Raw genomic sequence first — 27,603 nt, 5'->3', positions numbered from 1 at the left:
TTTTACGCAGAGGGTAGTGAGTGTCTGGAACTCGCTGCCAGAGGGGGTGGTAGAAGCAGGTACGATAGTGGTGTTTAAGAGGCAGCTTGACAAGTACATGAATAGGATGGGAATAGAGGAATACCGACCCCGGAAGTTCAAAATGTTTTAGTTGATGGGCAATATGATCGGCGCAGGCTTGGAGGGCCGAAGGGCCTGTTCCTGTGCTGTACTTTTCTTTGTTCTCTTTGTTCTTTGAGTCATTGTACATTATACTGCCCTGGGTCGCTGTACATTATACTACCCTGAGTCATTGTACATTATACTGCCCTGGGTCATTGTACATTATACTGCCCTGGGTCATTGTACATTATACTGCCCTAGGTCTACTGCCCTGTGTCATTGTACATTATACAACCCTGGATCATTGTACATTATCCAGCCCTGGGTCATTGTACATTATACAGCTCTGGGTCATTGTACATTATAAAGCCCTAGGTCATTGTACATTATATTCTGTCAGCTCACTGTACATTATACTGCCCTGGGTCATTGTACATTATACTGCCCTGGATCATTGTACATTATACTGCCCTGGGTCATTGTACATTATATTGCCTCAGCTCACTGTACATTATACAGGCCTGGATCATTGTACATTATACAATCCTGGATCATTGTACATTATACAGCCCTGGATCATTGTACATTACACTGCCCTGGGTCGTTGTACATTATACAGCCCTGGGTCATTGTATGTTATACTGCCCTGGGTCATTGTACATTATACTGCCTCAGCTCATTGTACATTATACAGCCCTGGGTCTACTGCCCTGGGTGATTGTACATTATACAGCCCTGGGTGATTGTACATTATACTGCCCTGGGTCAATGTACATTATACAGCCCTGGGTCATTGTACATTATACTGCCCTGGATCATTGTACATTATACTGCCCTGGGTCTACTGCCCTGTGTCATTGTACATTATACAACCCTGGCTCATTTTACATTACACTGCCCTGGGTCATTGTATATTACACTGCCCTGGGTCATTGTACATTACACTGCCCTGGGTCATTGTACATTATACTGCCCTGGGTCATTGCACATTATACAGCCCTGGGTCATTGCACATTATAAAGCCCTGGGTCATTGTACATTATATTGCCTCAGCTCACTGTACATTATACAGCCCTGGATCATTGTACATTATACAACCCTGGATCATTGTACATTATACAGCCCTGGATCATTGTACATTACACTGCCCTGGGTCGTTGTACATTATACAGCCCTGGGTCATTGTATGTTATACTGCCCTGGGTCATTGTACATTATACTGCCTCAGCTCATTGTACATTATACAGCCCTGGGTCTACTGCCCTGGGTGATTGTACATTATACAGCCCAGGGTCATTGTACATTATACTGCCCTGGGTCAATGTACATTATACAGTCCTGGGTCATTGTACATTATAAAGCCCTGGGTCATTGTACATTATATTCTGTCAGCTCACTGTACATTATACAGCCCTGGGTCATTGTACATTATACTGCCCTGGATCATTGTACATTATACTGCCCTGGGTCTACTGCCCTGTGTCATTGTACATTATACAACCCTGGCTCATTTTACATTACACTGCCCTGGGTCATTGTACATTACACTGCCCTGGGTCATTGTACATTACACTACCCTGGGTCATTGTACATTATACAGTCCTGGGTCATTGTACATTATATTGCCTCAGCTCACTGTACATTATACAGCCCTGGGTCACTGTACATTATAAGCCTTGGATCATAGTACCTTATACAGCCCTGGGTCATTGTACATTATACAGCCCCAGGTCAGTGTACATTATACTGCCATGTGATATTGTACATTATACAGCCCTGGGTCATTGTACATTATACAGTCCTGGGTCATTGTACATTATACTGCCCTGGGTCATTGTACATTATACTGCCTCAACTCATTTACATTATACAGCCCTGGGTCTACTGTCCTGGGTCATTGTGCATTATACAGCCCTGAATCACTGTACATAATATTGCCCTGGATTATTGTATATTATACAGCCCTGGGCCATTGTACATTATACTGCCTCAGCTTATTGTACCTTATACAGCCCTGGGTCATTGTACATTATACTGCCCTGGGTCATTGTACAGTATACTGTCCTGGTTCATTGTATAGTATACTGCCCTGGTTCATTGTACAGTATACTGCCCTGGGTCATTGTACATTATACTGCCCTGGGTCATTGTACATTTTACTGTCCTGGGTCATTGTACGTTATACTGCCTCAGCTCATTGTACATTATACAGCCCTGGGTCATTGTACATTATACTGCCCTGGGTCATTGTACAGTATACTGCCCTGGGTCATTGTACATTATACTGCCTCAGATCATTGTACATTATACTGCCCTGGGTCATTGTACGTTATACTGCCTCAGGCCATTGCACATTACACTGCCTTGGGTCGCCTTACATTATACTACTGTGGATTATTGTACAATATACTGCCCTGGATCAATTTGCCAACTGGTTGAATCTGGTTACTGTAGCACCAGTTCAGTTTACTATAAATTCAGGGTTCCTTAGTGCAGCCAAGGCGAATAGAATGCAGCTGACTAACTGACTGAAGAATTGGATTTCGATGGGGGTGGGAGCAGGGATGGGAAAGAGGTGTTTGTTTCCTTTTTTTTATATTTTTCACCCGATAGGATTTGGGTCTTGCTCTACTACAGAGCAAGGAGCTAGCTGTTTGGCGAGTATCTGGTAAGTGGGTAAGTTCTATTTTATCCATAAGGTTCACAAAAATAACAAAAAGACTAAACTAGAGGCTCTATATCTGAATGCGTGTACCTTCATAACAAAGTAAACAAATTGATCGCGCATATTGAAGTATATAAATATGATCTGATAGCATTACTGAAACCTGGCTGCAGGATGACAAGGATTGGGTCTTGAATAATGAGGGGTATATGACCTTCAAGAAGAATAGAAAGCTAGGTAAAGGTGGAGGTGCAATAGTTACAGATTACCTTGGTCCAGGAGATCAGGATGTAGAATCAATTTGGGTGGAGATGAGGAATAGTAGGGGAAAAAGTCATTGGTAGGGGTGGTCTACAGACTCCCTAACAGTAGCCGCAGTGTAGGACAAAGTATACAAGAGAAAATATTGTGTGCTTGTGATAAAGGGACGGCAATAATCATAGGTGACTTTAATCTACACAAAAACTGGAAAAATCAGATTGGCAATAATAGCCTGGATGAGGAGTTAATTGAGTGCTTTCAAGAGTTTCTTAGAGCAGCATGTTCTGGAACCAACCAGGGAGCAGGTTATATTAGGCTTGGTATTGTGTAACGTGACAGGATTAATTAATGACCTCAGAGTAAAGGCACTTCTAGGTAGCAGCAATCACAATATGATTGCATTTTACATCCAGTTTGAAAGGGAGAAGAGTGGGTCTAAGACTAGTATTTTAAACTTAAATAAGGGCAACTATGTGGGGATGAAAGCTGAGCTAACTGAAGTGAACTGGGATATTAGGCTAGAGGATAGATCAATAGAGAAGCAGTGGCAGAAATTTAAGGAGATATTTCAGAATACTCAGAATAAGTATATTCCTACGGTAAAGAAAAATTCTAAAGGAAGGACCCACCATCCATGGTTAACTAAAGAAGTTAAGGAAAAGCATCAAATTTAAGTAAAAAGCATATAATTCCGCAAAGATGAGAGATGAGTGGCAGGCCAGATGATTGGTCAGAATATAAAGAACAACAGGGAATGACTAAAAGGTTAATCAGGAGAAATAAATTAGAGTATGAGAGGAAGCTAGCTAGAAATATAAAAACAGTTAGCAAGAGTTTCTACAGGTATTTAAAAAGGAAAAGAATAAAGTGAGTGATGATCCTCTAGAGAGTGAGAATGGAGAGTTACTAGCAGATGATAAGGAAATGGTGGATGAAATAGACAAATATTTTGCTTCTGTCTTCACTATGGAGTATACCAAAACATTCCAGTAATATTTGTAAATCAGGAGATGGAGGGCAGAGAGGAACTGGGTGAAATTACAATCACTAGGGGATTGGTACTGAGCAAACTGACGGAGCTGTGGGCTGACAATTCTCCGGGTCCAGATGGACTTCATCCTAAGGTCTTAAAAGAGGTAGCTAATGAGGTAGTAGACGCGTTGGTGTTAATTTTCCAAAATTCCCTAGATTCTGGAAAGGTTCCATCAGACTGGGAAGTAGCAAATATTCAAGAAGGTAGGGAGGCAGAAAACAGGAAACTATAGGCTAGTTACCTTGATGTCTGTCATGGGGAAGGTGCTAGAGTCAATGATTAAAGAGGGCATAGCTGGGCACTTAGAAAAGTTCAAGATAAATGGGAAGAGTCCGCATGGGGGTTTTATGAAAGGGAAATCATGTTTAACCAATTTATTAGAATTATTTGAAGGAGGAACATGTGTGGTGGATAAAGGGGACCCTGTAGATGTGCTGTACTTGGATTTCCAGAAAGCATTTGATAAGGTGCCATATCAAAGGTTATTGCGGAAAATAAAAGCTCATAGTTGTAAAGAGGACATAAGGAGTTTGCAGACAGATATAAATAAGTTGAATAAGTTGAGCAAAAATCTGGCAGGTGGAGTATAATGTGAGAAAATGTGAAGTTCTTCACTTTGGCAGGAAGAATAAAAAGTAGAGTATTACTTAAATGGAGAATGACTGCAGAATTCTGAGGTACAGAGGGATCTGGGCGTTCTCACGCATGAGTTACAAAAAGTTAGTATGCAAGTAATTAAGAAGGCTAATGGAATGTTATCCTTTATTATGAGAGGAATTGAACATAAAAGTAAGGATGTTATGCTTCAGTTATACACGACATTGGTGAGACTGTGGCCGGGATTTTCCGGCCCTGTTGCGGGTGGGACCCACCATGGGTGCGGTGACGCCCCAGCCAGAAGTCCATTGACTTGCAGTGGGACCGGAAGATCGTGGCGGCAGGCAGGTGAGGAAAAATCCCGCCCTGCACCTCGAATACTGTGTGCAGTTTTGGCCTCCTTATTTAAGGAAGGATGTAAATGCATTGGAGGCGGTTCAGAGGAGGTTTACTAGATTGATACCTGGAATGAGAGAGGCGTCTTATCAGGATAGGTTAGACAGGCTGTGCTTGTTTCCACTGGAGTTTAGAAGAGTGAGGGGTGACTTGATTGAAGTATATAAGATCCTGAACGGTACTGGCAACGTGAGAATGTGTGTTATTCTTAAAAATAAGGGGATATTGTATTATTCTGTAAAGCAGGCTGTGTGTGTGTGTGTGTGTGTGTGTGTATATGCATGCATGCGTGCGATTTAATTAAGCCGAGTATAGTTGATGGGAGTCAGGTTGCCTTGGGGTTTGGAAACATGAAAAGGATAAAGATGTTAAGTTGAGATACAAGTTGAGGTACATAACATTTGCATTTTTAGACAAGTCGAGAAGTTGTTTGAATGTCAAAGGGGAGTCAGAGGTACGAAGGAAATTGTTTGCATCTTGCAGGAATCCATAGGTGAATAGTAGTGGGGCCATTATATTTTTATTGACCCAAAAGCAAACACAAGGTGGAAACATGAAAGATATTTTATTTGGAAGGGTTTGAGTTTCAAAGAGGTGTGTGAGAACAATGGGATTGAGACGAAAGGGGAAAAAGGTATATTAGAGTTACTGTGGATAGCTGGTTTTTAGCTATTGAGCTGGAGAGATGGCTGTATAGTTGTTAAGCTGGAGATAGCTGGAGCTTTCTGAGCTGTTGAGAAGTCTTGGGCTGCAGCAAGCAGTTTGATTCTGAAATGGATTCCATAGCAAAGTGGAAGAGGGTCATGTGGTACACCTCTGTTGAAGAAATAGCAGTTTGCCTTGTGTGATATTACTGGATTTTTCATATTTAAGTATCTATAAGAGCATGTTGCCTGGAAAGTGTTTACTTGTGGGGTTGACAAAGTAGAGAGTTTTTGGGGGAATGTTTTGTAACACTAACCTTAATTGTGTAACTGTAATCTTGTGTGCTTAAGTTTTCTTTTCTTTCTTGTTAATAAAACTTTTACTTTTAATTTTTAAAAACCCATAAGTATTATGGACCTCTTACTGCTGAGATTGGTACATCGTCTTCTCTTTATCAGAATACAAAATAAGGGTTGTGGTCCGTAGGCAAGTTTCCCTCTGGTAATTGGCTTGTGCAGCAATTAACACCGGCTGTGATCATAACAACAAGGTGGATATGGAAAGGATGTTGCCTCTTGTTGGTAGTCCAGAACTAGGGGGGCACTGTTTTAAAATTAGGGGTTGCACTTTTAGGAGGAGAATTTTTTCCTCTCAGAGGGTTGTGCAACTTTGGAACTCTCTGCCTCAGAAGGCAGCGGAGGCGGGATCACTGAATATTTTTGAAGCAGAGGTAGATAGATTCTTGTTAGGCAAGGGAATCAAAGGTTATCGGGGGTAGGTGGGAATGTGAAACTCGAAACACAAACAGATCAGCCATGATCTTGTTGAATGGTGGAGCAGGCTCGAGGGGCCGAATGGCCTACTTCTGCTCCTATTTCCTATTTTGTATGTAAAGACGGTGAGTGGGCTGCATTGGTGGGACGACCAATGGGAGCACCATGGGTGGCTCTGGGCAGCCTGGGAGCAATGGCACCAGGAGAGTGGGCACTACTGCTGTAGGTGAGAGACGGTGAGGGTGTCTGAATGGAGGCATTCACTGAAGACATCAAAAAAAAAACTTCAAATGAACAGTAGCCACAGCTGCCAGGATATCATTGCAGAGGGGGAAACCCTCCATAGGATGTCCTGCAGTCACTGCTATGGCACTCTGGTACCTGCAGCTCCAGGGTAATGGTGGAATTGAAGGAGGTCTCGATGGCTCTCGGCCTCTGGGGGCTGCCTTGAGACACCTACCAGTCTCTGGCCTCAGCAGGATGAGGTCGGGGGCAGGTAGGTGGGGGTTGGGGGCTTTGGTAAGATTCTGGAAGTGTCACCAATTTGCCCCCAAGCGGCTGCTTAATTGCTGATAATTAACTGCCCAGCCAGCACTGCCTATCTCACCCCACCTCCTGCAAGAACACTCAGAGCTGGGAACTTAACATGAGATTTTCTAAAATACCCCCTCCTGCCTCCAAAGCCACCTCTTCATGGCTGATAGGATTCCGCTCACAGTTTGCAACCTCCACCTAGTCCCATCAACCCAGGCTAACTTGTTGTCTCTAGTTATTTTTGGATGCTTGAGGCTCTTATAATGTTAAATTGCGGTTGGGCATTGCTTAAGGAGACACAGGAGCTGCTCTCTCTTTCCTTATTTTAATAATGTGAACTGTGCCCCTTTGAGTTTTTCGAGGGTCAATGGGAAGGAAGATACCCTAGGCATCTTGAAATGTTAACATTAGAGGCCACCACAAGTGGGAATTTCTGAACAGCTGTTACATTTTTATCTCAGAGGCTATCAGATAACTGAGAACATAGTCAGGGAAAATGAACTGTTCTTTACCAAATCAATATTCAAAAACTTACATTTTCAATCATTTTTCCAGCAATTGGTCCTTGTCCCTGGCCAAGGGAGATTGTTTGGAGATTTGCCCCTCCCATTCCTAAAACACAGTAGAAATTTTAACATTTAGAAAATACCTTTCTAATGGACTGAAATATAAACCTGCTTATCTATCAATATTTTACTAAACATCTTTTGTACATCATTCACTTCCTGTCCAAAGACCTTACTCCCTGTAACACTTTTTATACTAACAGCAACTGCTTACATCAGTGGCTTTGATAGGATTCTGTATGTAAGCTGTTATAATTATGAAGTTTATAAGATTGTTATGTTTTGGAACAGTATCTTTAAAATTAGGGTGAAATGAAGGGGGTCATGTGACCTGTTTTGCCATCTCCCTGACAGTAAGCCTGTGTAGCTGATTGTTAGAGATCAAAGGAAGGCTTAGATTGTTTTATTGGAGAGAAGATGCAAGATATTTGTGCTTGGAGATAATGGCAGTAGCCTGTGAGCTAACAGTGGAGACTGTGAGCCTCAAATCCCAGAAAAGTGTTGAGGATATCAGGTTGTAAACAGTTGTGCTTTAAACTGTCCATTTAGCTCCAAAATGAAAAATAGTTCGGTACTCAACTATAGCTAATCTGAATTGATACCTAGATATTAGATTTCTTTGTTTTATTTATTCATTCATGGGATGTGGGCATTACTGGCTGGGCCAGCATTTATTGCCCATCCATAATTGCCCTTGAGAAAGTGGTGGTGAGTTGCATTCTTGAATCACTGCAGTCCATGTGGTGTAGGTACACCCACAGTGCTGTTAGGGAGGGAGTTCCAGGATTTTGACCCAGTGACGATGAAGGAACGGTGATATATTTCCAAGTCAGGAGGGTGTCTGGCTTGGAGTGGAACTTGTAGGTGGCAGTATTCTCATGTGTCTGCTATCTTTGTCCTTCTAAATGCTAAAAGTTGCTCATTTGGAAGGTGCCGCTGAAGGAGCCTTGGTTAGTTACTGCAGTGCAACTTGTAGATGGTACACACTGCTCTGCCACTCTGCATTGTAGAGGAGGGAGTGAATATTTAAGGTGGTGGGTGGGGTGCCAATCATGTGGGCTGCTGTGTCTTGGATGGTGTCAAGCTTCTTAAGTGTTGTTTGAGCTGCACTCATCCAGGATAGGGGAGAGTATACCATCACATTCCTGACTTGTGCCTTGTAGATGGTGGACAGGCTTTGGGGAGTCAGGAGGTGAGTTACTTGCTACAGGATTCCTAGCCTCTGTCCTGTTCTTGTAGCCACAGTATTTATACGGCTAGTCCAGTTCAGTTTCTGGTCAATGGTAACCCCAGGATGTTGATAGTGGGGGATTCAGTGATGGTAATGCCATTGAATGTCAAGGGAAGATGGTTAGATTCTTTCGTGTTGGAACTGGTCATTGCCTGGCACTTGTGTGGCGCGAATGTTACAGTTGTCATGGGAAGAGTATTGAAGAAGCCATTTTTTGAGGTCAGGTACGGGTTTCCCTGCAACTCAATGAATATCAGACACAGCAGTTTTGTGGGGTCAACAGAGAGAAGAGGCTGCTTGGCTTTTGCGAGCTATCACAGCTAGATGAGGGAGGGACATAGTCTCTCGTCGAAGAGACACATCCTGCAGCCAGCTATGGATTCCAGGGAATATCTCCTGGTGTGGCCAGAGGGGAAGAATCTTCGGAACAGGATTTAGGAAACTGTCCAAAAACTGAAGAAAGTACCTGGAGATGGTCACTCAGTGAGATAAGGATACGAGAACCCATTGGAACATGGGAGCAACTGTTTGCTATAAGGACTGTAATTCCATGGAGAGTGAGATGGGTGATAAGTATAAAAGGGGAATGTTCCACTCTGTAGTTTAAATTATAAGTTGCCAACAAACAGAAAATTGTGTTTAATCAATTGTCATTGTTGTCATTTGTTTTAAGATGTGTAATCTTGTCATGTCACCTATCAACTGGAAGTTCTATAGGTTTCTATAGAGATTATAACCAAACATTTTAGGCACACTATTTGGATGGATCTGTAGTGCCACTGGAGATGGTGTGATGGAAGCTGGAGGTCCTCTGGGGGCAGTGCAGTGTGTGGCTGTACCTCTAGGTGTTTCCAGCGGGCCATCCCATGCTGGGAAAGGCACTCGTGCAGGTGTCCTCTCCGTGTGCCAGAAACCTTCGAACTGGTCACGTCACAATGTCACTCAGCCCCAGAAGCTGATTTGATGCCTTGTTTATAAACTTGGATGGGGCAGAGCCCACTCACTGTATTCACTTATCCCTCACCAAAGAATTGGTATTCAGTTACAAGATGGACCCAACACTAACATTATTTAAATGGCCAGACACCCAACTTGCAGGGAAGGTAATTTGGAAAAGGTTCTGCTATTGCAAAATCTCTGCAAGTACTGTGAAGTGTTCTTGGACATGTTGTGTGGTGAATTCCTGGATTTGCCAGTGAGTGTTTCTGCATCCTCACAGAGGGGGCAATGGATTTGTTGATCTGTCCACACAAATGCTGCAACAGGTATTGAGGCTGCAGACGTACTGCCTCTGGGTCTGCAGCACAATAGGGAGAAGGAGCAGAGACCTCGGAGAGAGCAAGCTCTGTGTGATACCCTCCGCCATTTGGAGCCGACTCCTGCATCCTCCTCGGCAGTGATAGGAGGTTAACCAGCAGGCCAGCCAGTGCTCCCAGCATCTCAGTGTTCATGTCCATCAGCGTTCACCTGTATGCTGCCCCATCGAGGTCTTCGTCTGCTCCCTTACCCTCTGGAGAACTGGCAAACAAACCTTCCAATTCCCTGGCCAGGCTGCAGCCCACTCGTGCCCAGTGACTGACCATCTGCTGATCCCAACTCTATACTAGTCTCTAAGTCACGTGCAGTGCCAGTATCTGAGCTGGTAGCTGGGAGTGTCAGATCTCGTGCCAGGGCCTCTTCATCAATGCTGTGTTCTTGCTCTCTTCCCTTCTCTTGAGTATGTCGTGGCTTTGACAGGAACATGCAGGTGGCGGTGGTGTTCCCATCCACCTCCTGCCTTGTCTTCTAGGTGGCAGAGGTCACAAGCTTGGAAGATATTTTCGAAGGACCCTTGGTGATTTGCTGCAGTGCATCTTAAAGATGGTATACACTGCTGACACTGTGCATCAGTGGTGGAGGAAGTAAATGTTTAAGGTGGTGGATGGGGTGCCAATCATGCAGGATGCTTTGTCCTGGATGGCGTTGAGTTTCTTGAGTGCTGTTGGAGCTTCATTCATCAAGGCAAGTGGAGAGTATTCCATCACACTCCTGACTTGTGCCTTGTAGATGTTGCACAGGGTTTGGGGAGTTAGGACGCGAGTTACTCGTCACAGAATTCCCAGCCTCTGACCTGCTCTTGTAGCCACAGTATTTATATGGCTAGTCCAGTTCAGTTTCTGGTCAATGGTAACGTCCAGGATGTTGATAGTGGGAGATTCAGTGATGGTAATGCCATTGAATGTCAAGGGAAGATGGTTAGGTTCTCTCCTGTTGGAGATGGTCATTGCCTGACAGTTGCATGTCGCGAATGTTACTTCAGTATCTGAGGAGTCGCGAATGGTGCTGAACATTGTTGCAGTCATCAGCGAACATCCCCACTTCTGACCTTATGATGGAAGGAAGGTCATTGATGAAGCAGCTGAAGATGGTTGGGCTGAGGACACGACCCTGAGGAACTCCTGTGGTGATGTCCTGGAGCTGAGATGACTGACCTCCAACAACCAAAGCCAGTGGGGCCTGCTAAAGCAAATTGCTTTGCCAAGACTGGAACTTCCTTGCTGCCTGGGGTTTGGGCCCAAGTTCTACTCATCGAAGAGACACAGCCTGCAGCTAACTAAGGATTTCAGGGAATATCTCCTGGTGTGGCCAGAGGGGAAGAGTAATCGGAACAGGCTTTAGCAGATTTAGGAAACTGTCCAAAAACTGAAGAAAGTACGACTCTATGTTGGTGTTGGGGTCCCCTGTGGTTCAGGTTCAGGCTCCATGCCAGTGTTTCTCATTCCAGGTCCAATTCCAATGCTTCCATCACTTCCCCAGCCCCACAGTCGACCAGCAGGCAGTGAATGCCAGTGAACACTGCTTCTGATCCTGCTGCAGTCATGTTGCTGTGTGTGAGAGGGTGCCAGGGATTTGACAAACAAATACATTCCAAAACAAGACAATTAAATATTCAAATAACATCAATTAAATCAAAAATATTCAAAAGTACCACAGATATACAGACAAATACATTGATATCTAACGGACAGAGGTACATTTACAACTGACGGGTAAACAAGTGTACTGATCCAAAACACACGGATAAATACATTTATAAACAACACACACAAAGGTAAAATTAAATGATTACAACATATAGATGCAAGTACATTGATAGCTATCTAGTGTTCACAAAGAGATTAAAATGAATAGATATAGCCTAATTAATTTAAATGTAAAGAGGCACATCGATCTAACCAACAGACTTTACTTATCAATGTATTAATATCATGGTGAGCTCTTCCAGCCCAGCACCCAGCAGCTGTGAGACCTGAGGACATAAGGGCCTTCTGCTGCAGGTTCATTCACCTCTGGGACATTAAATCCCTCTGCTTCAGGTGGGAGCATGAACATACCCAGATAACAGGTAGGATATTTTAAAAGATTTATCAGATACAGTAATATGGTTATTGTAAAGATCTTTACCTGTTGATATTTAAATAAGCCATTTATGGACTTTATAGACCAACTGTTAAATGGTATTGGTTTACGTTTGAAAAAAAGGCTTGGCGATAATCTACAGAACCGATGGGAAACTGCTCAGCCTATGCCACTTTCAATCCAAACCCAAAAGCACTCCAACCTCTGTCATAGTGCTTCAGAATGCAGATGATGCTTGTGTGTGCTTTCATTCAGTAACTGATTTTCAGGTCATTGGCGACTCCTTCTCTAAAGCATATGAGAAAATAGGCCTTTCACTAAACACCAAGAAAACTAAGGTCCTCTTCCAAACAGCTCCCACAGCACAACACCTCCCCCATCGATGGAGATCAATAGTAAGATCCTGGAAAACGTGGACCATGTTTCGTATCTTGAGAGCTCTCAGTGAAGGCAGACATCGATGACAAAATTCCTCATCACCTCCAATGTGCCATCTCGGCCTATTTGAGCAAGATGTGAAACCCCAGACTAAGGTCATGGTTTATGGGACAGCAGTGATCCCCGCACTCTTACGTTCTTCAAAGACTTGGATAACCTACTGCAGGCACTTCAAAGCACTGATATACCACCAGTGGTGCCTTTGCAAGATTCTCCAAATCCGGTAGCAAGAAAGGCCAATAGCAGTGTCCTCTCCCAAGCTAACATGTCCAGCATTAAGGTGCTAATCACTCAAAACCAGCTCCGTCGGGCGGGACATGTCATTCGTATGCCTGATACCCCCGAGGCAACTGCTCTACTGGGAGCATGGCCACGGTAGGAGACTCCCAGGAGGAGAGGCATTGCTTTAGGGATGCCCTCAAAGCATCTCTGAAGAGATCAAACATCCCCACTGACTCACGGGAGACCCCGGTTTGTGACTGACCAAAATGGAGAAGGTTCATTCAGGAAGGCACAAAACACATCGAGAAACTTCGTCAGTACAGAGGCAAAGTTGAGGTGTCGGAGTGGGTGCACAAACCTTCAAACATCTGATCTACCCAGCTCTTCAAACACTACCTTCCCCTCATGTGGCAATCTGCAGATCGTACATTGGACTTATCAGCTATCCCAGAACCCAATGAACTGGAGCGGAAGCAAATCATCCTTGATCCTGAGGGACTGTCTTAGAAGAGAATGGGCTTTACAAACAAACTGTCAATTGATATTTGTTCATGTTTGAAAAAAAGCTCACAATTTTCATAATAAACCTCTGCATTTTGATGAGCTTGTCTCATACTGGCTGTAATGAGGTCAGAAGCTGAGTGGTCCTGGCGGAACCCAAACTGAGTGTCGGTGAGCAGGTTATTACTAAGTGCTGCTTGATAGCACTGTCAATGAGATCTCCCATCAGATGATTGATGGGCCAATTGGGTTGGATTTGTCCTGTTTTTTATGTACAGGACATACCTGGGCAATTTTCCACATAGCCGGGTAGATGCCAGTGTTGTAGCTGTACTGGAACAGCTTGGCTAGGGGCACAGCAAGTTCTGGAGCACAAGTCTTCAGTACTGTTGCTAGAATATTGTCAAGGCCTTTGCAGCATCCAATGCCTTCAGACATTTCCTGATTTCACATGGAGTGAATTAAATTGGCAGAAGGCTGGCATCTGTGATGCTGGGGACCCCCGGAGGTGGCTGAGATGGATCATCCACTCGGCACTTCTGGCTGAAGATGGCTGCAGATGCCTTGTCTTTTGCACTAATGTGCTGGGCTCCTCCATAGATATGGGGCAAAGGCAGGGGGAAGTGGTATTGTCACTGGACTAGTAATCCAAGGCCCAGGGTAATGCTCTGGGGAACAAAAACAAAAATAAAAATACCTGAAAAAACTCAGCAGGTCTGACAGCATCTGCAGAGAAGAATACAGCTAATGTTTCGAGTCCGTATGACTCTTCAACAGAACTAAGGGAAAAAAAACATGCTCTGGGGACCTGGGTTCCAATTCCATCATAGCAGAATTTGAATTCAGTTAAATACAAATGTGAAATTAAAAGTCTAATGGTGATGAGGATTGTCATGAAAACCCATCTGGTTCACTAATGCCCTTTAGGGAAAGTCCTTACCTGGTCTGGCCTACATGTGACTCCAGGCCCACAGCAATGTGGTTGACTGCAAGGTTCATAGATTGTATTAGAGGTTGTTTCTTGGAGCAATATGTTGTGGAACCAACCAGGGAGCAGGCTATTCTGGATTTGGTTTTGTGTAATGAGATGGGATTAATTAATGATCTCATAGTAAAGGATCCTCTAGGGAAGAGTGATCATAGCATGCTAGAATTTCAAGTTCAGTTTGAGAGCGAGAAACTTGAGTCCCACGCTAGTATTCTGGAGTTAAACAAAGGTAAGTACATAGGCATGAGGGCAGATTTGGCCCTAGTGGACTGAGCAGGAAGACGACAAGATAGGACAGTTGATGAACAATGGCAGATACTTAAGGAGATATTCAATTCCTCCCAAGTAAAGTAGGGCAGAATTTTGCCCTTGGTGGGCGTGCAGGCCCCACTGGCTTGGCAGCGGGCAGACAGCTGACCTATGCGCTTCTTGTGCGGAGGGGAGAGGGAATCCCCAGCTGTCAAAGTGCGCTTTTTCACGCATGCGATCGAAAGAGCGCACTGCTCCCTGAGACTAAGTGCTGTCTCAGGGAGATTAGTGACCGTACACAAAAGTTAAAAAATAGAAAAATAAAAATATTATTAGCATGTCCTCCTCATGTGACAATGTTGCATGAGATGGGACATGTTAATCAAAACGACATAAACTTTATTACACTTTTTAAAAACGGACATGAAACCTCATCCCGCCTGTATTATCAGGAGCCCGCTGGGGTTCCTGGCCTGCCCGCCAGCCTTAAGGTTGGACAGGCAGGTCTTTAATGATCTTAATTAGCCTGTCAATGGCCTTAATTGGCCATTGACAGGTCAGCGGGCAGACAGCTGATTTCGCTGTCCGCCCACCTTCCTAAAACAATGGCAGATATTTAAGAAGATATTCAATTCCTCCCAAGTAAAGCGTAATTTTCCCGTTGGCGAGCGGGCCCCGCCCCCAAATCACTGACAGGAAAATTCTGGCCTATATTCCAAAGAGGAAGAAAGATGGTAATAGGGGGGAAAACAATCCATGGCTAAGCAAGGAAGTTAAAGATAACATAACGGCAAAAACTGAGGCATGCCAAATTGTAAAGGTCAGTAACAGACTGGAAGATTGGGAAACTTTTAAAGATCAACAAAGGGTTACTAAAAAAATAATAAAAAGAGCAAAGGTAAATTATGAAAGAAAACTAACGCAAAATGTAAAAACTGATAGCAAAAGCTTCTACAAGTGTATAAAAGGAAAGAGAATAGCAAAAGTGAATGTTGGTCCCTTGGAGGATGAGACTGGGGAGTTAATAGTGAGGAACGCAGAAATGGCAGAGACGATTAATCAATATTTTGCCTCAGTTTTCACGGCGGAGGACACTAGTACAACCCCAATAGTAACAGGTAGTGCAGAGGGTATCGAGAAGGAACTTAGAACAATCACCATCACAGGAGAAAAAGTACTGAGCAAACTACTGGGATAAAGGGTGACAAGTCCCCAGTACCTGATGGCCTACATCCCAGGGTCTTAAAGGAAGTGGCAGCGGAGATAGTGGATGATTTGGCTATAATATTCCAAAATTCCCTGGATTCTCAAAAGGTTCCAATGGATTGGAAAAATGCTAATATTATTCAAAAAGGCGGGGAGGCAGAAAGTAGGAAACTATAGACCAGTTAGTTTAATGTCAGTTATTGAGAAATTGTTGAAATCCATTATTAAGAAAGTAGTAATGGGGCATTTAGAAAGTCAAAATGCAATCCATCAGAGTCAGCATAGTTTTATGAAGAATAAATCATGTTTGACTAATTTGCTAGAGTTCTTTGAAGATGTGACAAGCAAAATGGATAATGGAGATCCTGTAGATGTAGTATATCTGGACTTCTAAAAGGCCTTTGATAAGGTGCCGCACAAAAGATTAATACACAAGATAAGATCACACGGAGTTAGGGGTAATATATTAGCTTGGATAGAGGATTGGCTAACCAACAGAAAGCAGAGTCGGGATAAATGGGTCTTTTTCTGGATGGCAAACTGTAACTAGTGGGGTGTCACAGGGTTCAGTTCTTGGGCCCCAACTATTTATAATCTATATTAATGACTTGGCTTCAGGGGTCAAAGGTACTATAGCTAAATTTGCAGAGGACACCAAAATAGGTGGGGAAGTAAGCAATGAAGAAATAAGAAATTTACAAATGGATATGGACAGATTAGGTGAATGGGCCAAAATTTGGCAGATGGAGTTTAACGTGGATAAGTGCGAGGTTTTCCATTTTGGTCGGAAGAATAAAAAGACGACTTTTTATTTAAATGGAGAGAAACTTCAGAATGCTTCAGTGCAGAGGGATCTGGGTGTCCTTGTGCATGAATCGCTGAAAGCTAATATGCAGGTGCAGCAGGTAATAAGGAAGGCAAATGGAATTTTGGCATTTCTTGCTAAAGGATCAGAGTATAAAAATAGGAAGTGTTGTTGCAACTGTACAAGGCATTGGTGAGACCACACCTGAGTACCGTGCACAGTTTTGGTCCCCTTACTTGAGGAAGGATGTAGTTGCACTGGAGGCAGTTCAGGGGAGGTTCACTAGATTGATTCCAGAGATGCGGGGCTTGTCTTATGAGGAGAGATTGAGCAGTTTAGGCCTATACTTGCTAGAGTTTAGAAGGATGAGAGGAGATCTAATTGAGGTATATAAGATGCTAAAGAGGATAGACAAAGTAGACATGGAGTGGATGTTCCACCGTGTGGGGCATTCTAGAACAAGAGGCCATAGTTTTAGGCTAAGGGGTGGTAGATTTAAATCAGAGATGAGGAGGAATTTCTTTTCTCAAAGGATTGTGAATCTGTGGAATTCACTACCTCAGAGTGTAGTGGATGCTGGGACGCTGAATAAAGTTAAGGAGGAGATAGACAGATTTTTAATTAGTAACGGGTTGAAAGGTTATGGGGAGAGAGCGGGAAATTGGAGTTGAGGCCGAAATGAGATCAGCCATGATCATATCGAATGGCGGGGCAGGCTCGAGGGGCTGAATTGCCTACTCCTGCTCCTAGCTCTAATGTTCTTAAGTAACCTCTGAAATGGCCCAGCAAGCCACTCAGTTATATCAAAACTCTAAAAAGTCAATAAAAAGGAATGAAATGGGATCGACCTAGGCACCAACAACGGCAAAACCAGGCCTGTCGACCCTGCAAAGTCCTCCTTACTAACATCTGGGGGCTTGTGCCAAAATTGGGAGAGCTGTCTCACAGACTAGTCAAGTAACAGCCTGACATAGTCATACTCACGGAATCATACCTTACAAATAATGTCCCAGACACCAGTATCATCATCCCTGGGTCTGTCCTGCCGGTGGGACAAGACAGCGGGGTGGCGGTACACTGGTATACAGTCGGGAGGGAGTTGCCCTGTGAGTCCTCAACATTGACTCCATGAAGTCTCATGTCATCAGGTCAAACGTGGGCAAGGAAACCTCCTGCTGACTACAATGTACCTCCCTCCCTCAGCTGATGAATCAGTGCTCCTCCAAGTTGAACACCACTTGGAGGAAGCACTGAGGGTGGAAAGGGTGCAGAATGTACTCTGAGTGGCGGAATTCACTGTCCATCACAAAGAGTGGCTCGGTAGCACCACTACTGACCAAGCTGGCTGAGTCCTAAAGGACATAGCTGCTAGACTGGGTCTGCGGCAGGCGGTGAGGGAACTAACAAAAGCGAAAAACATACTGTCCCTGACGGTATCAGTAGGAGTGACCACCCCACAGTCCTTGGGGAGACAAAGTCCCTTCTTCTCATTGAGGATACCCTCCATCGTGTTGTGTGGCACTACCACCATGCTAAATGGGATAGATTTTGAACAGATCTAGCAACTCAAGACTGGGCATCCATGAGGCACTGTGGGTCAGCAGCAGCAGAATTGTACTCGAACACAATCTGTAACCTCATGGCCCGGAATATCCCCCACTCTACCATTACCATCAAGCGAGGGGATCAACCCTGGTTCAATGAAAAGTGCAGGAGGGCATGCCAGAAGCAGCACCAGGCATACCTAAAAATGAGGTGCCAACCTGGTGAAGCTACAACACAGGACTGCTTGCGTGCCAAACAGCATAAGCAGCAAGTGATAGACAAGGCTAAGCAATCCCGCAGCCAACGGATCAGATCTAAGCTCTGCAGTCCTGCCACATCCAGTCGTGAATGTTGGTGGACAATTAAACAACTCACTGGAGGAGGAGGCTCCACAAATATCCCCATCCTCAATGATGGAGGAGCCCAGCACATCAGTGCAAAAGATAAGGCTGAAGCATTTGCAACAATCCTCAGCCAGAAGTGCTGAGTGGATGATCCATCTCGGCCTCCTCTGGAGGTCCCCAACATCACAGATGCCCGTCTTCAGCCAATACGATTCACTCCATGTGATATCAAGAAGCGTCTCAAGGCACTGGGTATTGCAAAGACTATGGGCCCTGACAATATTCCGGCAATAGTACTGAAGACTTGTGCTCCAGAACTTGCCGCGCCCTTAGCCAAGCTGTTCCAGTACAGCTACAACACTGGCATCTACCTGGCTATGTGGAAATTGCCCAGGTATGTCCTGTACACAAAAAAAAGGACAGACCCAACCCGACCCGACCCATTACCGCACCATCAGTCTACTCTCCATCATCGGTAAAGTTATGGAAGGGGTAATCAATAATGCTATCAAGCAGCACTTGCTTAGCAATAACCTGCTCACTGACTCTCAGTTTGGTTTCCACGAGGGCCACTCAGCTCCTGACCTCATTACAGCATTGGTTCAAACATGGGCAGAAGAGCTGAACTCCTGAGGTTAAGTGAGAGTCACTGCCCTTGACATCAAGGCAGCATTTGGCCGAGTGTGGCATCAAGGAGCCCTAACAAAACTGGAGTCAATGGGAATCATGGGGAAAACTCTCCACTGGTTGGAGTCATACCCAGCACAACGGACGATGGTTGTGGTTGTTGGAAGTCAGTCATCTCAGCTCCAGGACAACACTGCAGGAGTTCCTCAGGGTAGTGTCCTTTGCCCAACCATCTTCAGCTGCTTCATCACTGACCTTCCTTCCATCATAAGGTCAGAAGTGGAGATGTTCACTGATGATTGCATAATGTTCAGCACCATTCGCGACATTTCAGATTCTGATCCATGTACAAATGCACCATCCATGGACAATATCCAGGCTTGGGCTGACAAATGGCATGTAACATTCATGCCACACAAGTGCCAGGCAATGACCATCTTCAACAAGAGAGAATCTCACCATCTCCCCTTACATTCAATGGGATTACCATCACTGAATCCCCCGCTAGCAACATCCTGGCAGTTACCATTGACCAGAAACTGAACTGGACTAGCCATATAAATAATGTGGCTACAAGAACAGGTCAGAGGCTAGGAGTCCTGCGGCGAGTAACTCACCTCCTGACTCCCCAAAGCCTGTCCACCATCTACAAGAAACAAGTCAGGAGTGTGATGGAATACTCTCCACTTGCCTAGATGAGTGCAGCTCAAACAACACCCAAGAAGCTTGACACCATCCAGGACAAAGCAGCCCACTTGATTGGCACCACATCCACAAACATTCACTCCCTCCACCACCGATGCACAGTGGCAGGAGTGTGTATCATCTACAAGATGCACTGCAGGAATTCACCAAGGTTCCTTAGGCAGCACCTTCCAAACTTATGACCGCTAGCTTCTAGAAGGACAAGGGCAGCAGATAGGTGGGAACACCAAACCACTCACCATCCTGACTTCTTTTTTATTCATTCATGAGATGTGGATAGGCCAGAATTTACTGCCAATCCCTAATTGCCCTTGTTCAGGGGGCATTTAAAAGTCAACCACATTGCTGTGGGTTTGGAGTTACATGTAGGCCAGACCAGCTAAGGACTGCAGATTTCCTTCTCTAAAGGACATTGGTGAACCAGATGGGTTTTTATGACAATCAGCAATGGTTTCATGGTCATCATCAGAATTTTAATTCTAGATTTTTATTGATTGCCGTGGTGGAATTCAAACCGTGGTCACCAGAGCATTGCCCTGGGTCTTTGGAATGCTAGTCCAGTGACAATACCACTACACCACTGCCTTCCCCATGGAAATATATCGCTGTTCCTTCACTGTCGCTGGGTCAAAACCCTGGAATTCCCTCCCTAACAGCACTGTGGTTGTACCTACACCACATGGACTGCAGCAGTTCAAGAAGGCAGCTTACCACTACCTTCTCAAGAGCAACTAGAGATGAGCAATAAATGCTGGCCCAGCTAGCAAAGCCCACATCCTGTAAATTAATTTTAAAAATGGAGTTAGTTTGCAGATCAACCATGACCTCATGGAATAGCAGAATAGGTTCTTTCGGGGCTAAATGGACTACTCCTCCCATTTTCCTATGGAGTCTCCTCCTCCAGTTTGTTGATCAATTGTCCATCACCATTCATGACTGGATGTGCTGGTATACAGAGCTTTGATCTGATCTGTTCATTGTAGGATTACTTAACTATGTCTGTCACATGCTGTTTGACACACAAGCAGTTCTGTGTTGTATCTTCACCAGGCTGACACCTCATTTTTAGGTATGCCTGGTGCTGCTCCTGGCATGCCCTCCTGCACTCTTCATTGAACCAGGGTTGATCCCCTGGCTTGATGGTAATGGGGTGGGGAATATGCCTGGCCATGAGGTTACAGGTTGTGTTCAAGTACAATTCTGCTGCTGCTGATGGCCCACAGCGCCAGATAGATGCCCAGTCTTGAGTTGCTGGATCTGTTCAAAATCTATCCCATTTAGCATGGTGCTAGTGCCACACAACACGATGGAGAGTATCCTCAATGTGAAGCTGGGACTTCGTCTCCACAATGACTGTGCGGTGGTCACTCCTACCGATACTGTCATGGACAGATGCATCTGCGGCAGGCAGGTTGGTGAGGAAGAGGCCAAGTATGTTTTTCCCCCTTGTTGGTTCCTTCACCACCTGTCACAGACCCAGTCTCGCAGTTATGTCCTTTAGGACTCGGCCAGCTCAGTCAGTAGTAGTGCTACCAAGCCACTCTTGGTGATGGACATTGAAGTCCCCCACCCAGAGTACATTCTGCACCCTTGCCACCCTTGGTGCTTCCTCCAAGTGGTGTTCAACATGGAGGAGCACTGATTCATCAGCTGAGGGAGGGCAGAAGGTGGTAATCAGCAGGAGGTTTCCTTGCCCATGTTTGACATGATGCCTTGAGCCTTCATGGAGCCCGAATTCAATGTGATGACTGCCAGGCCTGACTGTATACAAATTTGCCTCCACCTCTAATGGGTCTGTCCTGCTGTTGGGACAGGGATGGTTATGAAGGAGTCTAGGACAAGGTATGTTTCGGTGAGTATGACTTTATCAGATTGTTGCTGTGGGAAAACCGTCCCAAAAAGCTGCCGGCCGCTACTCCCCCCCCCTCCCCCCACCCGATGTTAATGAGCAGGATCTTGTAGGGTTGACAGGGCTGGGTGTGCCTTTGTCATATCGAGTGCCTACTGGGTGATCTGAGTTTCTTTAATTCTTGCTTTTCAAAGTGGGATTGATATAACTGAGTGACTTGCTCGGCCATTTCAGTGGGCAGTCAAAATTTAATGTTTCTGTGGATCTGGAGTCACATGTAGGCCAGACCAGGTAAGGACAGCAGATTTCCTTCCCTAAAGGACATTCGTGAACGAGATGGTTTTTTATAACAGTCCAGTCTTGATGGTCACCATCACTGAAGTTAACTTTTATTCCAGATTTATTTAATTAATTAGATTTAAATTTCTCCAGCTGCCATGGTGGGATTTGAACCCATAACTCAGAATTCTTAATCCAGGCATCCTAATTATTCATCCTGTAACATACCCACAAAGCTATTTTTCTGGCTCCAAATTCATTTCCAAATGTTGTCTGTCATGCTTTGTTAATGAATCAATTATAATCACTCAAACTGGCTTTTGAACTTGTCTGTCATTTTTCTCAGCATTGGAAATCTCATATTTATAAGGTAAAGTTTTAAATAAAATAAAAGATTAAAAAAACTACAAATTTTACAATAACATGATTACACTTCCCAATAAAAAGGCTTTACACGAGCACCTCCTAAACCCACAACATCTACAGGCAGATAAGGGCAGCAAGTTCCCCTCTAAGTCACACACCATCCTGATTTGGAAATATATTGCTGTTCCTTCACTGTCACTGGGTCAAAATCCTGGAACTCCTTCCCTAACAGCACTGTGGATGTACCTACACCTCAAGGACTGCAGCGGTTCAAGAAGCTCACCACCACCTTCTCAAGGGCAATTAGGGATGGGTAATAGAGGCTGGCCCAGCCAGTGAAGCCCACAGCCAGAAAATGAACTTAAAAAACTGACACTCGTGTCCCACTGGGATTGAAGGACCCTTGCTCTAAAATTCTAAAAGTCTCAACCAAATGTATTAAAAGAGCTATGGTCCAGTTCATATTGGCTATGAATCCATCATACCAATTTGCTTATTTCTGAGTACTCATTGATACTAAACTGGTTGGCTGTTGGGAAACTTGGTACTATCACAATGATGGTGGGAGACAGGATCATTTCATGATATTGCACGTTAATTGAAGATGATAAATGTGGATAAAATGTTCCCCATAGAATGGTGAATTTTAAAACTAAGCTTTGAGGGGTCTAAGTTTCTTGTATAGTTCTGTGGAACAGATTTATCGGATGTATTTTCTGCAAAGCTCAGTATCAAATGGGTTTCCCGTAATGCTTTAGATCACAAGTTAAAGCAACAAAATGGTCTAACTCCAGAAACAAGTCTTTACTCCAGTATTTGGGGCTTTATACAAAGTGACTGAAAATTCTCATTTCAACTGGTGAGCAAATTCTGCCAAGTTACGAGGGCTTAGTGTTTGCAGTAAGATGCCTGAAGTTGTCCAAACCAGGACAAAATACTGAGGAATTTCAAACACAAGTTAGATTCAGTGTAAATCCATTTTCCTTGATTTTTTTGCTCTAATTTATGAAATGTCGTGTTGGAAGCTGGTCCCGCATTCAAAACTGCTTCCAGATCAAGTTAGTCAGCTAGCTGAGTTTCCACCAATGGTGGACCTTTAAGAAGGCTCTTCAAATTAAGTTAACTTTTAGATGTCAGCCATCAGGTCATCCTTAAATATAAAAAAAATTTAATTTATGAAGAAACTGACTCTAATACACCAATGAAACTAGTAAATATTTCAATTTAGTTGTTTGTCTATTTTCAGTGATTTTAAATTGGGTTATTCACAGGTGGTAGACCAGGTACCAATTAAAATTGCTTAATTTTTGTGATATATCAGATTCCCACTTATGTTTGATTCCCTCCATGGTCTCATCCCTCCCTATCTCTGCAATCTCCTCTTGCACTAAATCCTCCCAAGATTCCTGTGTTCTCCAATTTTGGCCTCTTGTGCATTCCCTATTTTAATCAAATCACAATGCCTTCAGTTGCTTAGGCCCTATGCTCTTGAATTCACTCCCTAAACCTATCTACCACTCCCTCATTCTTTAAGATGCTCCTTAAAACTCTTTGACCAAGTTTTTAGTCATCAGCCCTAATATCCTCTGATGTAGTGGGGATTTCCAATTTGGTTTGAACACTCTCCTTTGCAGGGCCTTGGGACATTTTACGACATTAAAGGCTTGATACAAAGTCATTGTTGAGTCATGTCTATATCTACTTTCGAAGAATGACAAAGTACCTGTGAATTAACAATACCTTGTTCCTCGGCAAATCTCATAAGTAAGACCATGGGATCAGCTCCAGCAGAAAGAACAAAGACCAGGGGAGTAAAATGACTGGAAGCCTTGTAGCTGTGTTGAAGATCAAAGGTTGGAGGTTCAATATAAGCAGCATCCATTATCTCAGTGATGAATTGCTGGATGGCTGGAATCATCTGCAGAATAAGAAATAGGCAGTTAGCCAGAGGTTCAGAAAATTAAACCAATTTAACCAGGGACAGATTTAATTACATTCGACTAAAGCAATGGAGAGTGCTGAGTGTGTATGGTGTGTCATTGAATCAGAATCATTACGCTACCAAAGGAGGCCATTTGACCCATCAAGTCCATGCTGATTCTCTGTCGATTAATCCAGACAGTCCCATTCCCCAACTCTGTCCTCATAGCCCAGCAAGTTTATTTCCCTCATGTGCCCATCCAATTTATTTTTGAAATCTTACATCGTCTCGGTTTCTACCGCCCTCATAGACAGAGAGTTCCAAGTCATTACCATTCAGTGCATAGAAAAGTTCTTCCTCACATCATTCCTGAATTTCGTGCCTTAAACCTTAAATCTGTGCCCCCCCTAGTGCTTGTATCATCAGCTAATGGAAACAGTTTTTCTTTGTCTATCATTGTTATGACGTTGCAGATGATGTGTGCCAGGTGGACTAAATCCACAAGGGAAACTTGGCCACACTATCACAACAGTTTTGCAATTTGTATTTATTACGAGAAGATATGTGCACTGCATTCAGAAGGAATGAGTCCACTAAGAACTTTAGAGGTTTTAAAAATTAAATTAAAATATTTATTAACAAAAGATTTCAAGTACATAAGATTATAATTACTTACTACAACAACAAATCCTAAAATTCCTAATTAATCTGACTCTAAATTACGTCCCCTTTAAGGCAACAGTCCAAAATACATTTTAGTTTTAAAAAAACCCAGCAAGTTAACACAGTACCCACTTAACAGTGGACTTCCAAATGGCTTTCTCCAACTTTATCTACTGGACACAGCAGGCTTATGCACAAATGATTGGAGGCTTCTTCAAGGCTGCTTCACACACTCTTGTTAGATCTTACATAGCCTTTCATTCTCCTTTATATATGCTCCTCTCTCTTTACTATGTAAATTTCATTGTTCCATATGTCTTTCGAACTGCAACTTTCCCATAATATAAAAACTTTCACGTTGCCAATATTGTCAGTAACCTTTGGGAAAAATAAACACACACCTTAGCCTTGCTTATCTGGCTAGTTGTAAACAGACCAACATCCCTTTGAAATCCAAGCGATCCCTTCAATAATCTAAAAATGCAAATTTCCTTCACACCTTACATGCTAAGACAGCATCCATGTTTACTCATTAGCATTTCAAGTACATTTCTACATCTTGCTTCTTTTGATAATTTCAAGCTTGCAGTCTCTCTGACTCCAAATGTAATTAAAGCACACAGACAGAACCATCTACACTTACACCCATAAGCCTACTTTACAAAAAAACAGAAAAAATAATATGAAAATTATTATACTTTTGTAACAATCCTATCCCCCTGCAATCTCCTTTGCACTAAGGAGAACAGCCCCAGTTTATAATCTAGGAACACAGGGACAGGAGTAGGCCATTCAGCCCATCGAGCCTGCTCCACCATTCAATTAGATCATGGCTGATCATCTAGCTCAACAACACTTTCCCACGCTATCCCTATATCCCTTGATGTCATTAGTCTCCAGAAATCTATCGACATCTGTCTTGAACATGCCCAATGATTGAGCTTCCACAGCCCTCTGGGGTGGAGAATTACAAAGATTCACCACCCTCTGAGTGACGAAATTCCTCCTCATCTCAGTCCTAAACGGTCTACTCCTTGTCCTGACACTGTGTCCCCTTGTTTTAGACTCACCACCAGGGGAAACATCTTACCTACATCCACCCTGTCACAATGCGGTCACCCCTCATCCTTCAAAGAGAGAATACAGGCCTAGTTTCCTCAATCTCTCCTCATAAGACAATCCTGCCATCCCAGGGGTTAGTCTGGTGAACCTCCATTGCACTCCTTCTATGGCAAGTATATCCTTCCTCAGATAAGGGGACCAAAACTGTCCACAATACTCAACATACACAATACTTTAGTTTCTCCAACCTAACCTTGTAGCTAAAATCCCTCATCCCTGGAATCATTCTGGTAAATCTCTACAGCCTCTCAAGGACCCTCACATCCTTCCTAAAATGTGGTGACCAGAACTGGACATAATATACTAGTTGTGACCTAACCAGAGATTTATATAGGTTCAGCATAACTTCCCCGCTTTTGTACTCAATGTCTCTATTTACAAAGCCCAGGATCCCATATGCTTTTCTAACCACTCCCTCAATATGTCCTGCCACTTTCAAAGATCGATGCACATGAATCCCCAGGTCCTTCTGTTCCTACACACTCTTTAAAACTGTACCATTAAGTCTATAACAAAAACACTTGGAAAAACTCAGCAGGTCTGACAGCTTCTGCGGAGAGGAATACAGTTAACGTTTCGAGTCTTTTTCGAGCCTCTTTTTTTAAATCATATTCTTTATCTCCCATCCAAGGAGCCCTGGCTTTGGTACCCCTACCTTTTGCCCTTGTTGGAATGTAGCTAGCCTGCACCTGAAACACCCTCTTTAAACATAACCCATTGTTCCAATATAGTTTTTCCTGTCAATCTTTGGTCCTGTTTTATCCGTACTGGATCCCCTCTCATCCCATTGAAGTTGCCCCTCTTCCAATTTAGATGTTCCACTTTAGATTGTTTCTAGCTCTTCTCCTTTCTAATCTAATCTTTAGGATACAATGATCACTCTTACCCAAGCGCTCCCCATAGACACTTGGTCCACTTGGCCCATCTCATCCCCAGCACCAGATACAATAATGCTTCTTTCTGAATTGCACCAAGAACATAATGATCAAGGAAGTTCTCCTGAACACATTTCAGAAATTTCTCCCTCTCCCTATCCTTTACTCTAACAATATCTCAATCAATATTTCAGTAATCAAAGCCACCCCAATATCACTACTCTATGGCCCTATGGAAATCTCTGTGATTTCCCTGTAGATTTACTCTCTCCTCTCACTATTAGGAGGCCTATAGAATCTTCCCAGTAGTGTAATCATACCCTTTTTGCTTCTGTCCTTGCCCCTTCAAAGAAATCCTCTCTTCCAACATCACAATATCTTCCCACCCCACCTCCCTTTTTCCCATCTGTATCTTTTCAGAATATTTCATATCCTTGAATATTAAGCACCCAGTCCTCATTAATTTTAAGCCACGTTTCCATTATTTACCCCGACATCATTTTCTTACATGGCTATTTATTCTTGTAGCTCACCAGCCTTATTCACCACACTTTGTGTTTGCTCCCATGCATTCTAAACCTGTCTTTGTTTTCCTCATAGTCCTTCTTAGTCCGCTCCTATCTAATATGACACCACTCCCTTCTCTAGTGCTATCCAACACACTTTATGCACCTCATTCCTCTGTTCTACATCTAT

General features: G+C 43.6%; 1 protein-coding gene across 1 annotated transcript in view; it reads right to left on the bottom strand.

The window, feature by feature from the left end:
• The window catches only part of LOC144687508 (dynein axonemal heavy chain 3-like), a 706,779-nt gene that overhangs the window by 150,145 nt on the left and 529,031 nt on the right, over positions 1-27,603 (bottom strand). Inside the window, exons 50-51 of the mRNA XM_078553740.1 lie at positions 24,067-24,244; positions 7,542-7,618 (exon numbers count right to left, since the gene is read on the bottom strand). Coding sequence (XP_078409866.1) covers positions 7,542-7,618; positions 24,067-24,244 — 255 coding nt within the window. The remainder of the gene's footprint in view (positions 1-7,541; positions 7,619-24,066; positions 24,245-27,603) is intronic.

Source organism: Cetorhinus maximus, chromosome 12 (assembly GCF_964194155.1).
Source record: "Cetorhinus maximus chromosome 12, sCetMax3.hap1.1, whole genome shotgun sequence".
In the NCBI taxonomy this organism is placed as follows: domain Eukaryota; kingdom Metazoa; phylum Chordata; class Chondrichthyes; order Lamniformes; family Cetorhinidae; genus Cetorhinus; species Cetorhinus maximus.
Note: the sequence above shows the minus strand (reverse complement) of the source record. Positions and strands in the feature narration are given on the sequence as shown.